This window comes from Mycteria americana, chromosome 5 (assembly GCF_035582795.1).
Source record: "Mycteria americana isolate JAX WOST 10 ecotype Jacksonville Zoo and Gardens chromosome 5, USCA_MyAme_1.0, whole genome shotgun sequence".
Lineage (NCBI taxonomy): Eukaryota > Metazoa > Chordata > Aves > Ciconiiformes > Ciconiidae > Mycteria > Mycteria americana.
Window position 1 is genome coordinate 13147236 of NC_134369.1, and position 21884 is coordinate 13169119.

General features: G+C 37.9%; 1 protein-coding gene across 4 annotated transcripts in view; it reads left to right on the top strand.

Annotated features, from left to right (window-relative positions):
* DENND5A (DENN domain containing 5A) overlaps positions 1–21884 on the top strand; it is a 69966-nt gene that overhangs the window by 19042 nt on the left and 29040 nt on the right. For 3 of the 4 annotated variants that reach the window (XM_075502174.1, XM_075502171.1, XM_075502172.1), the window contains exons 2-6: positions 1238–1309; positions 1902–2011; positions 2708–3368; positions 10838–11025; positions 20424–20741. In XM_075502174.1, the coding sequence (XP_075358289.1) occupies positions 1238–1309; positions 1902–2011; positions 2708–3368; positions 10838–11025; positions 20424–20741 (1349 nt within the window). The remainder of the gene's footprint in view (positions 1–1237; positions 1310–1901; positions 2012–2707; positions 3369–10837; positions 11026–20423; positions 20742–21884) is intronic. The other variant, XM_075502173.1, reaches the window with a different exon arrangement.

Sequence of the window (21884 nt, forward strand, 5' to 3'; positions counted from 1 at the left end):
TTATTGAGCAAAATAATAAATAATGTAGCTGAGTGATTTTGTATGAAAATCAGCTGAGCTGTTGATTTTTCAGACAAACAGGAAAAACAATCCCTCTTAACTTCAGTGCTAAAACCTAGAGGATTAGCAAAATAGATGTGAATATTTTGTGTATTGTAAGATCTGTCCTAGGTCCTGATTCAGGGTAAGTTCCCAGTTCGAGGTAATATTTAAGACTTAGTTTAAACAAAATCCAGTTACATGACTTCTCAACTGTCAAAGGACTTCTTAAGCATTCCATGGAAATGAAGTTTCATTTGGTGTAATATTTGTTAGGTTCTTTATTGTCTATAGACAGTGTTATAACTATCTCTGTGTCTACTTTATGGAAATAAATGTTGTACAAAATAAAGATTTTAAGTTGGCTTAGAAGTTGAACTTTAAATATTACTGTAAAAGTACAGAACAAACCCAACCAATTCTGAAATAAATGTCTATTGCCATGTAATTGCTGCATGTAAGAAAACAAGTGAGGAGTTGAAGTGTGTTTTCTCTTTTGCAGGTGTTGCTGAAATAGTTCAATTTATTTAAAACATGATTTGATGCAATTGTGCCTGATTGTTAGTGCAGCTGTCAACAGCTGCATGCTCATTTAGCTAATTGCATTCTAGTAAGATAGCTAAGCTTATTTTAAGATATGCAGTTGTGTGCTTTTTTTTTTTTAAAGCAGCTACACACATTCAGAAGATTTACTGCAGAAAGTTCTGTGCTATCACAATGAACAATCATTGCTTGAGAGCTTATAAACAAGACTGTATCAGCCAGTCTAGTGTATGGATAGCATCTGTGAAAAGTTGGACCATGCCATTTAAATTCATGTAGTTCTAAAGGCCTTGAAATTGTCTTGTCCTTGGGGTTAGTTTCATCATCTGCTCTTTGGGAGTATTTTATAGTTTAATGTGTAAAACTTTCATGTAACAATTTTCCTATTGCTGCGTCAGTATTCTGGTTGTGCGTACAGGAACTATGAGCTTCTGTTTACATACTGATCATCTCCTTCAAGAAATATGTACCTGAAATGAGAAATTTATATTAAGTGGTGTACGTATAAAAAGCATATTAGGAGAGTAGACTATCTCTTATGCATGCTAATTCTGTATAGAATACTTGTATGTTTTTTACTGGTGTGTGTTAGCTACGTAATTACAGTCGACAGTATGAAATTTATAATGCAGTGTTGTTTTTATTTGTTACATAGCTTTATGCAAGTATATACAGGCCTCTAAAACCCGAGATGGTGCCAGCCGTTTCATTTCAAGTGCAACAGAAGGTAAAGGAAAAAGTGTGGGGGAAAAAAAAGCACAATTTTTTTGTTCGTCTGATACCCTATCTTCATGGGCATTTATGTGGTTCTTGATCTTTTAACCTTCTAGACTCTCTCTTCACAGCTAACTTCTTGTCATAGATGGTGAATACCCTTTTTTCCTAAGTCTTGAAGAAGAAATTAAGTGATGCCACTTGTATGTCTATCTTAAACTTGCATCATCTTTGCATTTTGTCTATTTGTGCTTTTCTTCAGTAACAACATTCCACTGAAACTGAAGCTTTAGCTGTGCTTTAACAAGAATCTGAAATATCTGAAGAGTAGCTTAGAGAATTGCTGTCATGACCACAATCTCAAGATAGTCACACTTAAGGAAAAGCAGATACTTAATGACATAGAAATATTACAATGCTAATCCTTGCTAATATCTGCGGTCTGATTACATGCTAACTGTCTTGCATTTTCTGTTTCTCTTAAAAGGAGTGTGTGCTTAATTCACTTATCCTCACATCTACCTGCTGATGTCCTGCTTTTTGGCCTTGTTTCAGCTTAAAAAGAGAATGAAATATTTACTTCTGTATTTTTCTTTCACCTGCAGGGGAAAACTTTGAACAGACTCCGTTAAGACGCACATTTAAATCCAAAGTTCTTGCTCGCTATCCTGAGAATGTTGAATGGAACCCTTTTGACCAGGATGCAGTGGGAATGGTCAGTATCACTTAATGGCTTTTTTTTAAGACAAAAACCTACCTTAAAAATTGAAGGCATTCATCTGTGTTTCCTTTGATAAAATAATGTGAATTCTATTATAGATTGGAAATAATCATTAATTTCTCTAAATTATGCAGGCTCAAAAGGCCTGTTCATTTAATTGGCATATTTTTTAAAGGAAATTAAATTTAAACTTGTAAGTCCCTAGGAGAGTTTTTTGTTCTTTTTGCAACTTTTTTGTTACATTCTAGAGAATTGGTAGAGAAATAAATTAGTCTGCAATTAATGAATCTTCTTTGTGCATGATTTTTCTGTTTAATGGAATGTGGTGTGGTTTCTTAATTTAGATAAAATATAGTACTTTTCTCTGTCAGGTTTCTGGTCTTAGTGACCAAAATACTTTCCTTTATCTGAGTTTGAATTGTGCTATTTTATTCCTGTTGAGATTGGTAAGAAAATGGTTATGAGTTTCAATAGAAACTGCATACAGCCCATTGAATATGTTCCTTTAGTTTTTCTGATTTGGATGCATATTACTGTATTGTACAGAGATGTTACACTTAATAGAATTTAAAGTAAAATGCGATGGCAGTCTGTGGATTATAAATCCTATTTTCACCAATGCTTCTGGAGGCAGGGGGGGAGAAAAGTGTGTTTTAACTGATATTATCTCCCCTTCCCCCTTTTTTATAGCTGTGTATGCCTAAAGGGCTTGCTTTCAAGACACAAGCAGATTCCAGAGAACCTCAGTTCCACTCTTTTATTATTACTCGTGAAGATGGCTCACGGACATTTGGATTTTCTCTCACGTTTTTTGAGGAAGTTACTAGCAAACAGATCTGCAGTGCAATGCAGACATTGTATCATATGCACAATGCTGAATATGACATTCTTCATACTCCACCCACAAATGACAAAGATAGCTGCAGCAGCACTGGAGACTGCAATGGCACTTCTGTTTCAAAGCTTCAGCGTTTTAACTCCTATGACATCAGCAGAGACACACTCTATGTCTCAAAGTGCATTTGTCTGATTACTCCAATGTCTTTCATGAAAGCTTGTAAGAAAGTACTAGAACAACTTCACCAAGCAGTGACTTCACCTCAGCCACCACCTCTACCTTTAGAAAGCTACATCTACAATATTCTCTATGAGGTTCCCCTTCCTCCAGCAGGAAGATCATTAAAATTTTCAGGTGTTTATGGACCAATTATCTGCCAGAGGCCAAGCACCAGTGAACTACCATTATTTGATTTTCCCGTTAAAGAAGTTTTTGAATTGCTTGGAGTAGAAAATGTGGTTCAACTCTTTACCTGTGCCCTCTTGGAATTTCAGATACTGCTTTATTCACAGCGTGAGTACTTGGCTTTTGTTTCCTTATCTTGTAGTTGTATAGGCACAAGGTCTTTTCGTTTATTGAATTTTAAAAAACACACGAACAACAGAACAGCTGCATTAAAGTGGCATAAACATGCTAATGCAGTCAGGCTGATCTACGTGCAGGTTTTGATGTAAAGAAAAAAAGAACTGGAGTTGGAAAGAGAGCATTGCATTGGCTCCTGTTTTTAGACACCTAAATGTAAAACTTTGGGCTTTCGCATAATCTCCTGTATTAATGGACTGACTGTCCCCTTTACTGTTGTCCCTGGAAATGTTGTGCTGTTAGATAGAGTAGAAAGCCTTCTCCCACATTCCTCTCCAGCTGCTTAGCTGAATTCCCTCCTATCTCTGCCAAACTATCCATGCATTTTGAGAAGATACATAGTTAATTACATACGATTCTGAAGAGGAATTAATGATGCAAATATCAGTTTCTCTTTGAGTACCCAAAGTCACATTTCAGTTGTTACTTTGAAATTACCTGAAAAAAGTTTTATTTGACTGAATTTAAATCCTAAATCTCTGTTAAGGCCTTGAAACAGTTATTGCTGAAGTCATGTAGATAAAGCTTGCTTTGAAGAGGATAAGCAGCAACTAAGCTGAAATACCATCTGTTTCTCAATTAATAGGTAGTGTGGTAGTGGTATCCATTTTCTGTGTTGAAATTTGTGAATACTGGGCTTCTTACTCTGCATCCTGTTACTCTAACACAGAGTATCTGGAGTTATGCCAAAAGATAATTTTTCTACTTTTTTTTTTTTTTTTGGTCCCAAGCTGACTAACACTAGTCCAGACCCACACATCCGTATTGGTGTGGTTTAAAGTAGACAGACTGCATTTTGAACCCTGTTTTATAGTAATGGTAAAGAAACCTAGAAGACCCCAAGACAAATCCAGGGATAGTCCATGGTGTTACTGAAATCTGTTTTCGATATTTTCTTCTATTGAGCTGTCACTGAAATATGTAGAATACAAATGGTAACTATTTATAAAATATAACCTGCAGTTATTAGCAACATTCTCCAAGCATGAAATACAGATGTTTGTGTGTTGAGGTGTGTGCACAGACTAAAGCCAAAAATGGATTTTGTGTGTATAGTCAAGGTGATTAAAATTGTATAATGGCAGCAGGGCGTTATGTCACAGTTGTTGTGTTGTATAAACACTGTTTAACTACCAGAGAAAAACTATACAGTAATGCAAACACAGTCAAAAAACTTATTGTACTCTATAGTGGTTACTCTCTTGGATTTAAAAACCAAAGTGCTTTGCTTATTATTCATAGAAAATCTAGAAATACTTGACTAGCGGACAAACTTCTCTTCTGGTTTCTCCAGGAATGGATTAGGCATTTATATGTTTGGGATTTAGGGCGGGTTTGTTTATGTGGATATCTGTCTCCCACCAGTGGAAGATTCAAACATCAGCTGTTCAGTCTGAAGTAGAACGCAGTCCAGTTCGCCTGTAGTTGTGCTTGAGACCTCCTGTGGCATGAATGCGTGTGCCTGGCCAGTTGGAAGCACTGCAAGAAAAGCAATGCATGTATTGCCATATCAGAACAGTGTTCCCTGATCTCTTTTCAGGCCATCACATTATAAGTACTCTTTTCTTCTGGGCTGGAACTCAGCTTGCTTCTGGGCTAGTCTTCTGTATTCTGGGGTCTCTTTCCAAGTCGCATTAATAGGTTCAACTTCTTTTCTTGGGCACTTTCCAAGTGTCTGATCGGTGGCTAATTAAAGCTTAAAATAGCTCTGGAACACTTGAGTTTCTTGTTTGCATGCATAGACATGAAATTCCAAGGGATCCATGCAGCTGAAGGCTTGTGGGCCTGGATCTTTATGACAGTTCTGTCCACTGTTCCCCCACCTCACCCCAGGCTTGGGTTGAGTTGGGCTGTGTTGCACCTTATGGAAGTGTCTTGTCTCTCTATATCAAGTAGTCACCTATAGCTTCTGGCTGAAAAGTCATCTTTCTGTAGAAAAAGAATTATAGTTACTTGTTTGCTGACTTTTGGCCCTCAGTTTTGGTGAACTAGCTGTGACACTGCCTTCTCAGTAATAGTAGCCATAGTTTTTTGAAATGTAGCTTCCCTTAAATACTTTCTGAGGGATCTAATCTCTGGCACTTTTTTTGCCTGCTGTTTTTTCTTAAAAAACCCCTTTGGTGTATTTTGCTGATACTTACTCAGAATATTTGCAGAGCTCCTAGTGAATTAATAACAGAAGTTACTGTATGCTGCTGGCATTTCTAACAGCCAAATTGAAGACTTCTAAAATGCTTTTGATACGCATATAGTTTATTTTCATATTACTTGACGTGGGAGCGTGAAGTATTTTGAAGTTCTAGAAAGTCAACTTTTTCTTCCTGTAATATCTGTTTTTGTCTTTTCTAACCATGATATTCTGTTTTCTTCTACATGGCAGTGAATTAGAAAAATGTTTTAGTAAAGCGATTGCTTGCTTCACTAAAAAGGATGATATTGGTAGGAAAATGGAATTTCTAACTGAGGTTTTGATTGTCTATACCTTTACTTACTGGTTTCTTCCTTTTGCTTTGTTTTGGTTTGTTTAGGTTTTTGTGGTTTTTTGTTTGTTTGTGTTTGTTTTTTAAACTGGAATATCGTCCTAATACGTTCTGCTCTTTCTTCTGTATGGTTGACCAACATCCATTTTTTGCTGTTTGTAAAACAGGGAATGTTGAATGTAGATACAGGTGATGGTACAATCAGTTCTAAGTGGAATCAGAAATTGCTTGAACTTTTGTAAGGGCTTGCTCACGTTCTTGCATGTGCAGTAGTGTGAGGTCTAGGTTGTCCTTCAGAATACAAATCTTAACTTTTTTAAATGTCCTCTGGGTTTGTTAAATCTCTTGGTGCTCAAACCTGTCACAGCTGAGGTGGTTGGGATCATTTCTCATTCTCCTAGGTCAGGTGAGGTTGCAATACTCATTGGGTGGATTTAGATTTAGAACAGTATGTGTCAGGATCAGAGGGTTTGCTTGTAAGATTTACTCTTTAAAAAAAAAAAAAAAAAAAAAAAAAACAAACCAAAACCAAACAAAAAAAACCCCCAAAAAACCCAAAACAAAACTCTTAGGGAATGTTGCTGCCAGTTGCAGTCCTCCTCGAAACAAATTATTCAGTATCTTAAGTTGCAGTCAGTCCTTGGAATAGGAGTAACTTGACTTGGCAGCGAATGTGTTTTTCGTTAAGATTCCTTTGACATGTTTCTGCTTTATGCCTCTGGAAATTCTTCTTTTGTCCCACTATGTTGGCACAGCCTGTATGTTTTGGATCAGTGTAAGCCAAATGTAGGGAATGAATTCCTTGATTTGATTGTCCTCTTGAGAGCTGTCTCCCATTTGGGAAAGTGTTAGAGGAGTGCAGGTGCCTATAAGACAGTGAAGGATCTGAAGCTGCTCCTAGTGCTGAGCCAGTACTGAGGAACTGGCAAAGAGACAGGGGTGCTGAAGGAGGCCTTCAGTAGTGCCCTCACCAGGTTATTCTGCAGGAGATGGTTTGCATTCCTGCAATTCATGTTGCTCTTGTATCTGTGAAATAGACTTATTCCTTATCTCTGTAGAGCACCTAGAGCTCTTCTGAAAAGTGTGCACTGAGTTAAGACAGCTGTGAAATCTGCTTGGAGGAGATTTTCTAAACAGCTAAAAACAATAAAAGGAGAAATATAATACACCGCTGCCACAGACTATGATCTTGAACAGTTTTTATTTTCTGGGTATTTGCTGTTTGCTGCCATTTTTAAGTACAAATAAAGGTGTTTTTCTGCTTTGATTTGCTTTTGAATCACTTCTCCCCATCTTTCTTTCACTTGTTTAAAATTATGTTCACTCTGGAGATTGAAAGTGTTAGTTTTATTTCTTTGCCATATTAGTCCTGTGTTGCCCAACTCTAATCTCTGACATAGGACAATGTCGTCTTATGCTTCCAGAGATTTAGGAAACTTTCTGCTTGGTGCAGGTATCTTTAATCAGCCTGTCAGACAGAGAAGTGAACACAAATAGGAAGTACTTTGAACCCACTGCTTCTACTAACCACAGATCTCTCTTACCGGAGTTACAGGTTTTTGAAGTAAAAGGCCCAATTAAAGGAATGTAGGTTTTCTCTAAGGTGTCTGACGTACTGAATACCTGTGCTCAGAAAAATTTGTTGCAAAATGTTTCTTTTACACCATGCTTTCTGCTATGAACAGACATGCCTAAAGGGAACTCTCCAGGCAATGCTTTATTCCAGTGGTTCAACTGCATTGCATGCTACCTGTCCATAGGCACTGCGTGTATAATTTTTTCCCCTTCTGCTCCCCTTCAGGTTAAAGAGAAGCTTAATCCTGGCAAGTAGCCCATCTTTCTGGTTTATCCATATATTTTCTGAATATCTCCAAACTCGTCTGTAGTAATGGCCCTCCACTGTAGGGGCAATATGGGAGTTGCATGTGGAATGGAATACTTGACGAATACAACAGTATTTCATTGTGATCCATGAAATAGAAAGATTAGAAGGAAAAAAAATATTCCACAATATGATCATGTAATGGTTTTAAATTTGGTCAAATCAAAGAATTTCTGTAGGCACTTGATAGACTTCTCTCTGGTAGAATGTGAGAATGGAGGTGTGGAATCATGGTTCTTACAGCTGCCATCTTCTTTCCATCCTGCTCCTCTCTTTTCAGACCCAAGACCCCTCACTTCTTTTTCCTGGATTTACTTGCTTTTTACAGATCAACAAGAATGTCTAGATATACTAGACATAGATAAATACTAGTGTAAATAACTTCTCATATGCGCTTTAAAGGTTAATTGGTTAGAATAAAAAAACCAGTCTTTTTCTGTGTTCTTAAGTGGCCATGTTAAAAAGTAGCAGATTTTCTTTTCCTTGCACAATGATCAGTTAAGTATTTTCCAAACTAATAGTGCACTGGTGGTATGTCATTTTTTTTTTTCGCTACCAGTGCTCTTGTACAATACAAGGCCAAAAGCCTCTATATCATTTGCACAAGAATAAGCATATTCTGGTTTCAAAAACAAGAGCAAGACCACTACTGAAGTGCTTCTTCCTGCTTTTAATTTTTTTATATTATTATTATTATTATTAAATCTTATATAATGCTTTGGTACTAGAAGTGTGCTGCTTTCTTCTTTTTCAAAACCAAAAAAACTCCATACCCTTTCAGGATAGGTATAACTTAAGAAAACATTTAAGTCCTTTTGGTTTATGTTTGCAGGCTTCTTGCCTTTGTCCTTGCCTTTTGTCAACAGCTCCTGATATGCATAAAGCCGGCAGAATGTAGTCATTGTTACTTGCAGGCTGTGACTGCGCAGGCCAAATAGTTGGGAATGGCTTAAGCCATGTGGATATCCAGGATCAGAGAGCTGCATTTGCAGATAACCCAGTTGCAGGAGGTAGCTGCTGAGCGGATAGAAATTCTGAATTATTGATGTTACTTTGTAATTAATTTGAAAGGCTAATACTAAAGTTAGCTTAATGACAGAGAGAATTGTATTTGAATTAGCCAGCAGGATTAGACAGGGGGGTTTTGTGTAGTAGGAAAACACTGTTTCTATTCTGAGACTTGTTTTTTCAAATAAACAGGCTGAATAGGAACCAGCTGGAATGTTTGTATATCTATGGCTACATTTAAAGTTCTTTTTAAAGCTGAAGAAAATAGGCTATGGAATGGATTCTTCTTCTTCCCAGAGCTTATAATTAATTCATCACTTCTTTGCAGTCAGGCTGTGATTAAAGCTGCAAACCAGTAAGTAATTGTGTAGGCAGAAACTGGTGTCCAGGCAGAATGGGGGAGTGCTGCTGGTGATGTTCATTGATTGTTCCCTAATGTGTTTCAGTCCAAGTAAGCTTTTGGCAAAAACTTTAAACTGTTTAAGCTATTCTCGCTTGTTTTGATTGAAGGCTCCTTCAGTCACAGTGGATCTACTGTGAGGCAGTGACAAGTAGCTCTGTGCAGTAACCTTTTCCACCAGGAGAGCTTGATCTGAAAAGAAGAGTCAAAAGCCTAGATTGCAGAATTATGACTGATGTTAGCAAAACTTGTGCTGAGTTCCTCTTGGGTTGTGGGACTCTTTGCAGACCCCAAACTCTGCAACTTTGACTTCAAGCAAAATTAATCACGAATGCCAAGAACTGAATTTCTTGGCCCTCTGTCTTCTGCTATCTGAAATCTGAGCAGAGGATGGCTAAAGAATAGAATTAAAGCCATAACCTCAGAAAGTGCACAGTTAAGCTTAAATTTTCTGCAGAGCGTTTGCTTAGAACAAATGGTCTTTTTGCAGTTTTCATTTGCACTCTGCAACAGTGTGCAACAGCTTCGGAAACCTCAACACCTGAACCTATACCAAGTGTATTTTCCAATTTCATAGTGTCTGTGGTTCTATGAACATGTTAGGAGAAGATATGCATACCCCAACACATATGAAGGATACTGATCCCCCCCACCCCCCTCTTCCTCCTGTTTCCCCCCCGCCCCTTTCCTGGCTGGAATTGGATGTTGTTGCAGTATCATTATAGCTTGACTGAAGGTAGGAATTGTATTAGTCTTGTGAGCTTGTTTCATACTCTTTCCAGCCTGGCAGCTCAAAAGCATTCTGAATGTTTCAGCAGTTGTATTAGACCACACGCTCTGAGTTCATCTGGTATCTCCGCCTCCTTTATGGTGCACAGATATCAAAAACCATTAAAGATGATTCTGTAGTATAAAAGAGGAGGGCAAGGTTTTGGCCCAGCATACTGCACTGTTAACTGCTCTAGCCACCAGCTGCTGAATAAAAAGATCTTTCGGTATGCATGTTGGACAGGTGCATTTAGCACTGCTGTTAAATTCTAGGAGGGGATGAGTTGTTTTTACATTGAACTGAGATTTCAGTCATACATTGCAAAGGATAAACGAAGCTGATCCTTTCTATTTTCTACACAGTTATTTCAGTCACACTGTTGGGTTGGCTATTATACAGCATGCTTTACAGACACTTAAACGCTCTTTTAAAAAAATGTTTATCTGAGAGATACCAGATGCCTTGGGTTTCGTCCAAGGCTTCCACAGAAAGCCATAAGCACAGAGAAAAGAAATTATTTCCGATGTTTTTCTTGGCCGATTACAATACTGCTTCCATACTCAAACCAATGTTCCTGGTAACCGTGGTATAGGTAGCAGAGGGTGACTTAACGGATGCTAAGACTCAATTTGCTCATTTCCATATGACTTGCAGAATGACCTACTTTGCGTTGAGCTCTCTTTGTTGTTTCAGCAAAATGTGCTTGGGTGTACAAGTCTGGGCTTTCATTAAGATGCCACACAGCTAGTACTGGGTTTTGTGGTTTCTGTTTTAAAGCAAGCTCTCATTTCTTTAACTTAAATTCATTTACTTAAAAAAATGTTTGTGAAAGAAATAATTTTTTTTCTTGATCTTTTTCAGATTATCAGAGACTGATGACTGTGGCAGAGACCATCACAGCACTAATGTTTCCATTTCAGTGGCAGCATGTGTATGTTCCTATCCTTCCAGCATCCCTCCTTCATTTTCTAGATGCTCCTGTCCCTTACCTCATGGGCTTGCACTCTAATGGGCTGGATGACAGGTCTAAGCTGGAACTTCCTCAAGAGGTGAGAGGAGCTTGTCTTGACTGATTACATATTGCCTGTGACTATGAAGGAAGTCAGAAATGAGCCAAAACACCAGTGCTAACTATAACAGCCATTGTGGACTTCTTGCTGGCTCTGGCTTGGGATAGCTCTTATTTTATTTTTTGGAGATGCTCGAGAGAATCTGGTGAAATAGATAAATAAGCCCCTGGTCTGGACATTGTATGCTCTGATAAAATTAAATGGTAATTTTACAGCTATTGATGCAGTGGGGTTACAGCAAGAACATTTTCGTTCTGCAAAACAGCCCTGTAGTGCTAGGAAATGCAAGAAAATGCAGTGTGAAATCACCAGCTGTGGCCAAAAGGCCATACAGCTGCTTCTGCATGGTGCTGAGTGAGAAAAGCTTGACTGGCTTCAGCACTGTGCTTGGGCTGGTTCCTGTCTGTGCAGGATTAGGCTGGGTTTCCCCACACTGCATTTCTGACTTGGGGTTGGCTTACATGAACCCAGCCTGTCAGGTGTCTGCACAAAAACTATTTCAAATTTTCTTCTAGAATGCATATTTCAGTCTGCAGCAAAATGTCAGCATCTACTTGAGCAAACTGGTGCTAATTGGGATAGTGCTCAGGAAGTCATCCCTTGTAGTGAGGCTTTGTTAACACCAACCACTTTATAAAGGAGAGAAGCAAACAGTCTGTAAAGGTCCTGCAACTCATACATGGGGCTGGGACTACATTCAAACTGCTTAGAGGTTGTTTTTATGTACTTTATCCCCACTGTTCACTTCACAAATATTCTTTTTAGGGATGTGCCAAGAGAGAGTTTAAGAGCTGGTTGTGAGGATCAGGGGACCAAGAGTGGTTGAGCACTACCTGAGGTAGCAAAGGAAATGTCTGCAGGAGCCAATACCCACCCGTGGGAAGTCTGTGAGGTGGCTGGCACCTGGCTGGCTCATGAGGCAGTTATATCAGTCACCCGAATGACTTCTCTCATCGAGCGCCATTGAATTGTTTATTTGCTCTTGTATATAGAAAATGTTACAGTATGGTCTGGCTGGCTGTCATCAAGAAGCTGGACACCTCTATCAGGTAGCCCGGTGGGAAGCAAGTGCTTGCAGAGGTATTAGCTGTGGAACAACACAGCTTTGGCCCCTGCTAGAGTCTGCTTACTTGTAGTTGTAACTTTGTGGGGGAGCGACTGGGTAAGCCATGGGAAACACCCTACTTATAGGCACTGGTAGGATTCTCTAATCTCTGCCATTTTCTCTGGTTGTCTGCTTTCTTCTATTATCACTTACATTACTGGGAAAGCAGAAGGGTGGCAGGCAGAGGGTTTTGTGGTGGTGGTTTTTATTTTCATTATCAGGCAGTGCTGCAACATAGCTTGACACAAAAAAACCTTCTTAAAAAAGCTGTGTGAAATTAAAGACAAGATATTTTTGTGAACCTCCAGTCTGGTCACCATGCCAACATTGCTCTTTTTCTCAAATCCATATGCTGATAGTTTTCATTTGTTTTTCCTGGCAAGTTCAAAAGAAAATTTCTCTTCAAATGGTATTATTTTTTTCTATGAAAACTAAAGTATTTAATCTCTTGATTTCTTTCTTTTCTCCCTCTCTTTTTTTGCACTGGCATAATTAATAACAGAGTAATGTATGTTCTTGCCATGAAAACAGTCTATTGCTTTGGTTTACTACATTTTTACAAAATTTTGGATGTACTGGCAGGCCTGATTAATATGGTTAGTATACTTTTTAGAGAGGATAGCTGCTGAAGTAAAATGCATGTGTGGATATGCATGTTAATATGCACCACGGATGTTTTCACTATTATAACAAATTTCTAAAAGACTGTCCTCCTTTTATAAATAATTTTGTCATTTTAAAATCACTGTAGTACTTCCAACTAAATAAACATATTTTACTTTCAAATAGATATATCAATTATTTAAAAGGTAAATGGTTTTGAAGAGCTTTATCAGCTTTGGAGGTCTGAAGTAAGGTCGTTGATCTATTTTTAGATGTTAAAAATGTAATCAAAGTAGTATTAAAAAAAGTCTGGCACTGCAATTTACATTTTGTTTTACAGATAGCCTTTTATGAGGGTAGAGGAGTAGGTTTTTTGGTAGTATCTTACAGAGATCAGAATTGTCTGGGAGGGCAGGGCGGGGAGGACACACAGGACTGAGGTATCAGCAGCAGTGTGCCCGTATGATGGAATTTGCTGCAGGACTTAAACTTGTCCTTCTGAAGCTTCAGCTTTTCTCTTTCTTATTTGAAGAGTGAGCTCTTAAAGCTTTGTACACGATGAGTATGACTCAGTGTGAGAAATCCCCTTGGTAGTCACTGCTGAGTAAGGTTTCTTGTGAACTGTTGAAGTCCTTCACACTGCAGGCTGGAAATGTAGCTATGGCATAGAAATGGACTTGAACATGTGCTGGAGACTTCAAAGATGACTAAGTTATCCTATACCAACAGATTTGGTTATCAAAGAGGCAAAGTAGACTGGGAAGAACAGGAGCTCACTATTGTTGAGACTTTCATTGTAGAGGGTTTACTTTAAAAAAATAAAACGAACAAAAAACCAAAACAAAACCAACCAAAAGAAAAAATACCCCTGCTGTTGCAACAAGAAGTAAACATACCATTTTAAACTGTAAAGAAGAATTCAAATTGCTTGCTGGTCTCACTAAGTGAAGCTATAGGTCAGTATCAGTATTTCTGATATTAATAATTTAATCAGTCAGCTTTAGTATATGTAGAACTGCAGATTACAGGTTCATCTCAAAACTACTTTGCTTTATGATTAGGGTTTCAGAGACCCTTCACTTAGAGCCAAAGAAGCTCTACACTTAATTCCTGACGTAGAAAGTGACAAGGAACAGGCGTAAAATGTGGTGTTGTAGAAAAGTAGAAGAGGGCATATGGATTCTATTATTTGTTCTTCAATAAAGACAGATTTATCAGTAACAAAAGGGATATTAATATTTAATATTGCTTATTTCTAAAGTTTGGAATGTATATGATCCTTTATGAAATCATCAGGGTTATATGAGGAACTTAATTTCCAAGTCCTGCCTCTAGATTCATAGGAGGAATCAGGAGTCCTGCTCCTGATTCATAGATATAGTAAGTATCAGAATTTTCCTCACTTACTGCAAAGAGTATATAAAGAACTGTTCTGTGTTCTAATTTATTCTGAGTTCTGAAAAAAAAAATTTTTTTTTCCTTGAAACTTCATAAACTGCATCTCTTGCTAATCTATTTACATGGATGCATGGGACAGCTGCTGTTAAAAAAAAAAAGCAGTATCTAATTTAGACAAGGGCCAAAGAAGTGAGCTTTGACAGAAAATCTAGTTAGTGCTTCTCAGTGGAAGGGCATTGTGGAAGAATATAATATTGCTATCTAGCATAGCATGGGTGCCTCAGTGTCACTGTAGACTTCTTGATTGTGGTTTTATAATGAAGTTTTAAAAAGACTAATTTGTCTTGCTCAAAGTGTTTTAGGCCAATATATGTGAAAACCAAACCTGACTGAGTTAGGACAGATAGTCTTAAGTCTTGCACACATATGCCATAAGGCTTGTTTTGGTTTGCTTGTGGTGGCAGTCTCCCATATTTTGGTCACATCTGGTGCTTTAAGGGAATGCTTTACCATGGGAGCATGGAAACCCAGCTGTATCCTAGAGGTTGATGCTTTGTCAGATGATGGTTAAAATCTTCAGCAAAATAACTGCATTAGTACAAAATTCAAGTTTAGGTTATCCCTTGGGTACATCAGAAGACAGTGCCTGATGGAGAATTCACTGAACTTTACCAAAGACTTGAAGACCTCACTCTCTGTGGCCCAGTAAAATGGTAGAAAAGACTCGAGGCTTACTGTGGGGTTGAGTTTCTTGTACGTGTCAGTGATACAGTGCACTTAAAGTTAACATTGTTCTTATATGTATTGCCACTTTGCTGAGGGCTCTTTCTGTATGCATGAGTATCGTTGTGGTTTCACTGATAGCTGTATCAGAGGCTTGTAAGGATCCCAGAAGAGAAAGGGGGGTGACATGGGAGAAGTGGTGCTGCAGAAATCAAAGGGGAAGGGAGGAACATGTAGCTGTTTCAGATGTTGCTGGCAAAAGTGTAGTTTGTTTATCAGTAAAATTGATCAAAAAAAGTGGTTAAACTAGCTTTCTTGCAGATCATAAACCCAGCAAGTACTAAAGTAAGATTGTTCTTTTGATGTGTCTTTGAATTTCCTTTTAAAGAAACTTTTGCAGTGCTATAGCAATATATTTTTAACAAGCAAGTTAATCTGGGCCATTTCATGCTGCTGGATTTGCATGTGCATCTTGCCACTCTGTAATGCAGGACAATGGTGGAAATTTAAATTATTTTGAGTGAAAATAAAAAACACTGAGTCTTCCAGCACTGGTTAAATCAAATAAAAGTAGTATCTCATTAAAAAAGCTTGGGTTTAATGGAGTGATCCCAAGGGTCTTGGGCAATAGCTTTTTCTTTTAGAAACGTTGAAAGATTTTAAAAGCTAAAATCAAGTTCTCTGCTAATATAAGACAGATATATCTGAGATATATCTCAGTATTTTTATTTCAACCATTAAAAATGTTATTCAATGCTAAATCTTAACAAATTCTGTGGTTGTTTAATTTTGTATGTTGTTTTAGAAGATAAGAAAGATCTCTTGAAAAGCCTATTTTCCTCTTGATGCCAATGCATTTAGACTAGACTGACCAAGAGAATTATTTTGAAAGATAATCACTGCTTTGTATGCATTCTCAGGATGTCTGCTGGTGTGAGAGATCCTTGATAATACTACAAATTTATTGACAGACTTCAGTTTATGTTTTCCTGTCCTTCAGTGTTAAACAGCCACCTGAGGAGTTAAATTCATTGTTTCTGAAAGCTGCAGCTGTAAGTTGTTCTCAGTCACAAATTCTGGCACAGGAGCATCCTTTACAGTTTAGGACCACTTTGAACACATTTTCCACAAGCCAACTGTGTGTGTATAAATTTGCATATCCATGTTTTCTGTGTGTTAAGTGAAGTGGGTGGTTATTTGCAAGGTTGTGACCTAATGCACAAAGGTGATACATGCTGTAGCAACGCTGTAGATGAATGGTTTTTATTTTTTCAATGTATTCAAGCAGAAGCCTTAACTCAGAACCATGTTTCAATCTGACTGTCTAGGGGAGGGAATGTGAAAACCTGTACATAACCTATAGTTTGAGCACCTGTGCTGCACAGAGAATTCAAGTAGTGGTGATTGTGTTATCAGAACTGACTGTTCTATATTGTTGTAGGCATCTATTTGCATACTGTGTAATTATGTATTAATGTTTAAAATAAAGCATATTTTCTCTTTAGGATGTCAGTGGGGTGGGGAGCTTACTCATTATTAGTGAATATTAGTTCCTCCTTGGACATCCTTTTGGCAGAGCCTAGATCATTTCCTTCTATATATTTGAACAGAGCTGAAAGGAAGGATATGGGCTTGATGCAGGCATTGCTAGATATATGTGGGGATTTGGCCCTTATTGTACTTGAGGTCAAACTAAAGAATTGCAATTGTCCTCTGGCTTTGGAATTGATGGGTGTAGTCCAGACTCCATTGAGCCAATGGGAAGTTGTGCTGTTGACCTCAGAGGACCAGGCTTTGGCATCAGATACATGAACATTGACTTACTTGCTTCCACATTTCTAAGGTTTGTAAGACTCACCTGGACACCCGTTATTTGGGATGATAAAAGCTTATGGGAAAGACAAGTTTTTAAATTAGGATGTGACAGCCTTGTTCCTTAGTGTATTGTCTCAGGAGAATCATTTTATTGTGTGATGATATGTCCTCTCTTGTAACAATCTGCTATTAAAGTGGTGTGTAACTATTTGAGGTTTTCTTTTGGTCAGAAAACCAATAACTCAGCAACAAATAAAATAATATTTGACTGTTCTAGAGACCTGAAATGCCAAGCAACTAACTTAAGGGTGCTCTTTCAATTGCATCTCTACTTACACATGTTGCTAAGTATCTTGTCTTTATATAATTTTAATTTTGTATGTGTAAAATGATAATCAATGTATTCATAGAGGCTTACATGCAGAGCTGTCAGCTATTCACAGCTCACTCAACTCTGCCTCCGGAAACAAAATAATTAAAACTTTGTGATCAAAGAACTCCTTTATTTTTCTGCTTTGTGTACTTGCCCAGTTCCTAGCAATGCAAAATGCTTTGGATGGCCATGACTCCATTAAAAATAAGTGCCATTTCATTTCTTTTGCTTTTTAAAATAAATTGAAAGTGGGGACCTCTCTATCCTTCCTGGTACTCCTTTCTGTTGGATCTGTAGTGTAGCAGCATTGTGAGACTTACTGTTTTGGTGTCTGTTACTGGCAATTTGTTTACCTGGGATTTCATTTTTACAGAAAAATGTTGGTTTGGTACCTCTTGAAGGGCTTGTGAAGTGACGTGTCTTGCTATTTCTGTTCCCTGGGAACACAGCCTTTTCAGAAGTGCTTATGCAGTTCTTGAGGATGACCTCAGTCTCCCTAAGTTAGGAGAGACTAAAGCCATCTACTGAATCTCCTTTGCTTATGCTGCTGTAGGTAGTTTTCTAACATATGGGTTATTAACCAGGCAATGAATAAGTGTAGAGTGTTCCCAAAAATACTTTTTACACTCTTTACAGTATTGCTGCACACTAACATTTTTTTTTTCCCAGTGCTTCTACATAGGGCAAATTCTGAGAAATGTAATAGTAAGCTGCATGAGAAGCAATAATTGTTAGTGGCTTAGAGTGTTTAAATTATGTGTATTGCTCTTAAAGAGAAACTCTCCAGAAAGGATATTTAACTGTTGGAAGAATTAGCCAGATGAGCCTAGGTACTTATAAGCAATTTTAGCAAGCATTAAATTTGGCTTTTTCTTCATTGGGAAGGAATTTATTTTCAGTGTGAAGACTAGAATCTTTACATTGGTAAGGTCAACATTTGGTTACTTTTTGGCCAAGCACTTTTTAGGTACAGCCAAGCTTAATCAAGAGTGTTTTCTGCAGAATCTGTGCTAAGGTAAGATAATCCACAAAAGAAGGAAAGTGAATGGCATCAATTAAAGAGAGTTTAAAAAGGAAGAAAAGCAGTTAAACTGCTTGAAGAGTTTCTTAATGAGTCTGTCTTGACATTTCTCTGACAGCTTGTGATGAATTAAATGTATTTTTTGTTCTTCCCTCAGCACCAATTGGCAGGCATTGTGCCTAGTTTCAAGGCTTTATTTCTCTCATGTCTTGAAGTGCTTACAGTGCTCCTGATAAATATTAGCTGACTTGACTTCTAATCATCACAGAGCCATGTGTATAGTGGGGGTCTTGAAGTTCCTAAATTCAGGTCCTTGCTTGAAACATAAGAGTTCTTGTGTACATACTGTTCCTTTGTGCTGAATGTTTCTTTGAACCAGAAGCATATGTACTCTGTGTGCATCCCTAGCCTACCACTGGAGCTGCCTTGCTAGGTAGGCACACACAACACCTGCTGTGTTTGAGCAATGTTGATACTGGGGAAATCTAAACAATGACACCTGCCCTATTTAAAAAATAAAAACTTTTTCTAGGTGCACCAGAAGCTGTTTCAGAATCAAGGTCTTAGTTCTATTTATTGACCTTGGGTTCTTTTGCAACACCTAATTCAATTTGTGATTTAATTTACAGTGAAGGATCTATACAAGAGCTACTAAACTGTTTTATATGCATCCCTTTGAGCACAAGAAATAAATACTAGTATTAAAATGCTAAAACATCAGGAAATGGAGAACTGGAATTCTTCTTCTTACCTTTGTAATTATGGGTAATATTGTAGCAGAGCATAAGTTGGACTTTTTCATGCAAAGTTCTGTGCAAATCTAGTGTAATATGTCCAGTGGAGTTCTGCTTTAAGAATTACAAAGGTTTTCTTAAATTTTAATGTTGAATTTCAAGAAGTCAAACAGAACAGGATATTTGAGTTTTAAGGAGAATTGATATCCTAACTCTGTTCTGCAGAAATGCCAAGAGAAATCTGTCCCAAGTATTAAATATATGTTTTCACACCAGTTTGCTTAAATGAAGCCATCTCGTCAGGCACAGCTTATCCTAGTCTACCTATGATCAGTCCCACAGCAAAATCCTGCCAGAACTACTTTGTCCTTACTGCTGCTTCACTGCTTGTGTATGTTGCTCTGATTTCTGGGATCATCCATCATTCATTCGGTGTGAGGTTAATCTCTTCCAATTCTTTCTTTCCTATTGTGAGAGTGCTTCCATCCTTCTGCACTTACTGAATTATAAGAAATAACTGGAGATCTGTTAGCTCTTGTGACTTGATATGTATTTTTGCTGCAAAGCTATAGTGAAACCTGAGTTCAGGTGTGCCATTTAGAATAATGTGATGAAGCTAGGTTGAAAGTACCCCATAACCTGGGTGAAGGGATTTTTTTATAGGGAAGGTTAAGTGACAGTCCACATTAATTCTGCAGTGAAGAAAAACTGAAATGCTTCTACAGAAAAGCAACGTTTCTTCTGTATACTTAACTTTCCAAGCAGATTTCACACATGAATCGGGTTGTTGCTGTGAAGTATGTAATTATGTAATGTTAGGAAACCATTTGTAACAGATTTTGCAATGCAGAAGCCAAAAGGGGAAACCCCACCACCACCAAATATAGGTGAGGTAAATCCTTGAAAGATGTGTAGCTTCTTTTGATGTTGCTGTGGAAGCCACATAGGTGGTTTTTCTTTCCTTTTTTTTTTTTTTTTTTTCCCCTTGGTCTTTTTTGATGGTAAATGAGACAGAGATTGGAACATGAAAACAGAATTGAAACTAGTTCAATTCATTTTTCCCCTTGGAAACAAACTTCTAAACTCGTTCAGGGAATTGCCTTAGTTCTCGAGCTGCTTACAAAAAAGAGAAGATAACTTTATTGCAGCTTCTGCAATACCAGTGCACCTTTTAGAAAGGAATTCGCCAGATCTCTTAGAGGAGCAGACTGATAATCTGAGCAACAGGCAGTCACCTGCTTATGTATGCACGTGTATAAAATAGTGTTGCAAATATCCTGGTAGTTAAAATCTAGCTGCATGTGTATGGAAAAAATTTGCCCATCTGTACCTAATATATGCTACAATCTCTTTTGTACCTAGAAAACATTAAAGTCTTCTTTTAGTTACCTCCTTGAAAGACCTGGAAAGGTAGGCCTTGTGCTGCTTTCTTCAAAGCCAACCAACCAGTTCAGTTATGGTTGGGGCAAGTCTGTCTTACAAAATAACCAAACAAATGCAAATGTATTTGAATCCTTTAATAAGCACAAAACCCAAAGATGACTAAAATGTGACCCTTGTGCTTAATGATATTGTAATGGTATCCCGTTCTAAATTAAATCCTAGGCTAACCTGTGCTTTGTGGATGTAGACAACCATTTCATCGAGCTGCCAGAAGACTTACCCCAGTTCCCAAATAAACTTGAGTTCATTCAGGAAATTTCAGAGATACTAATGGCTTTTGGAATTCCACCTGAGGGAAACCTTCACTGCAGTGAAAGTGCCTCCAAGATGAAGAGCCTCAGAGCATGTGACCTGGCTTCTGATAAAAGAAATGGGAACATAGCAGGATCACCTTTAAATTCCTATGAGCTGCTAAAGGAAAATGAAACTATTGCAAGACTCCAGGCACTTGTTAAAAGAACAGGTGTGAGTCTAGAAAAGGTAAGCTATGAAATTATCTGCACTCTCTCTCAATCTGCAGTAGCAGGTGGTCTGAGCTCATGGTCCAAAGACTCTGTTTGTCTGTCTTCACTAGAAAGAACTGTATGTTAATATGTTGACAAGGTTTGTGAACATCTGTAGAGACAAGGGCAAGCTTGGGGGAAGAGGGGAAGTGGGATTTAACCCCACAACATCTAGGGAAACCTTTGGCTATCCCCCAGGTGTTTCTTTGCCAAGATAATGTGTTTAAAAATACACCTTGCCTTGTTTATTCTTGGTTTTAAGATTTATTCTAAATTTACACCACTTTCTTATGATTTACATAGCTAAAACTGACATCCAGGTAATCCTGAACTTGGAATCCAATCGTGGTTTCTATAGGTATCTTTCTTTCTCATTGTGTGTAGAATGTGTATAATTTTGCTTGCATATAATATGCTTGCCATAGGGATACTGTGATGCTTTTTTCTGGTTGATGTTGTGAAGTGCATTAGTGTGATTCCCAGCAAGTGAATGTGCACAGCTCATGGTGACCCTGGTTGGATTTTTATTTTTTTTTGGCAATCAAAATTGGGAAAAAAAGTTGTTGCCCTTTCTGCAGAAAAGGTATTACCTGAAAGACCACTGTGGGGTTTTTGAGCTTTTGTGGAATGGAATGAAGACTTTCTCAGCACAGGTTTTATTTCTTGCATGTTTAAATTATCTTGACCAGTTCTTAATTGCTGAGTCTGATTCCTACCTGTGTGACTGTAACTTGGGCTACAGGTGGGGCCAAACAGAGATAGAAATTGTGTGACCTGCAATAGTCTGGGGAGGAGAGCCACTTTGTGGGGAGGGAGCTGCAGGGGGATTACAAGAAGAAGCATTTGTTTACTAGACAGGACTAGATGCTCAACTCAGCTGTGTTCCTTTTCTCAGGTTTTTCTTTTCCATTGTTTTCTTCTTGTTCAGGGGAAAATTGGTAAGAAGCTTTTGTTCTTTTGCTGAACGGATTGGGTAGTGGTGGGAGACGTACAGGTCTTTTAATTTCTTGTAAGTTTTTGCACATTTAGGCCTTATCTACTTTGTGCTCTCTTCCATAGTAGTTAAAGTCCCATTTTATTAGCATTTTTTGTGATGATAGGAGTGTACAGGTTATAACTG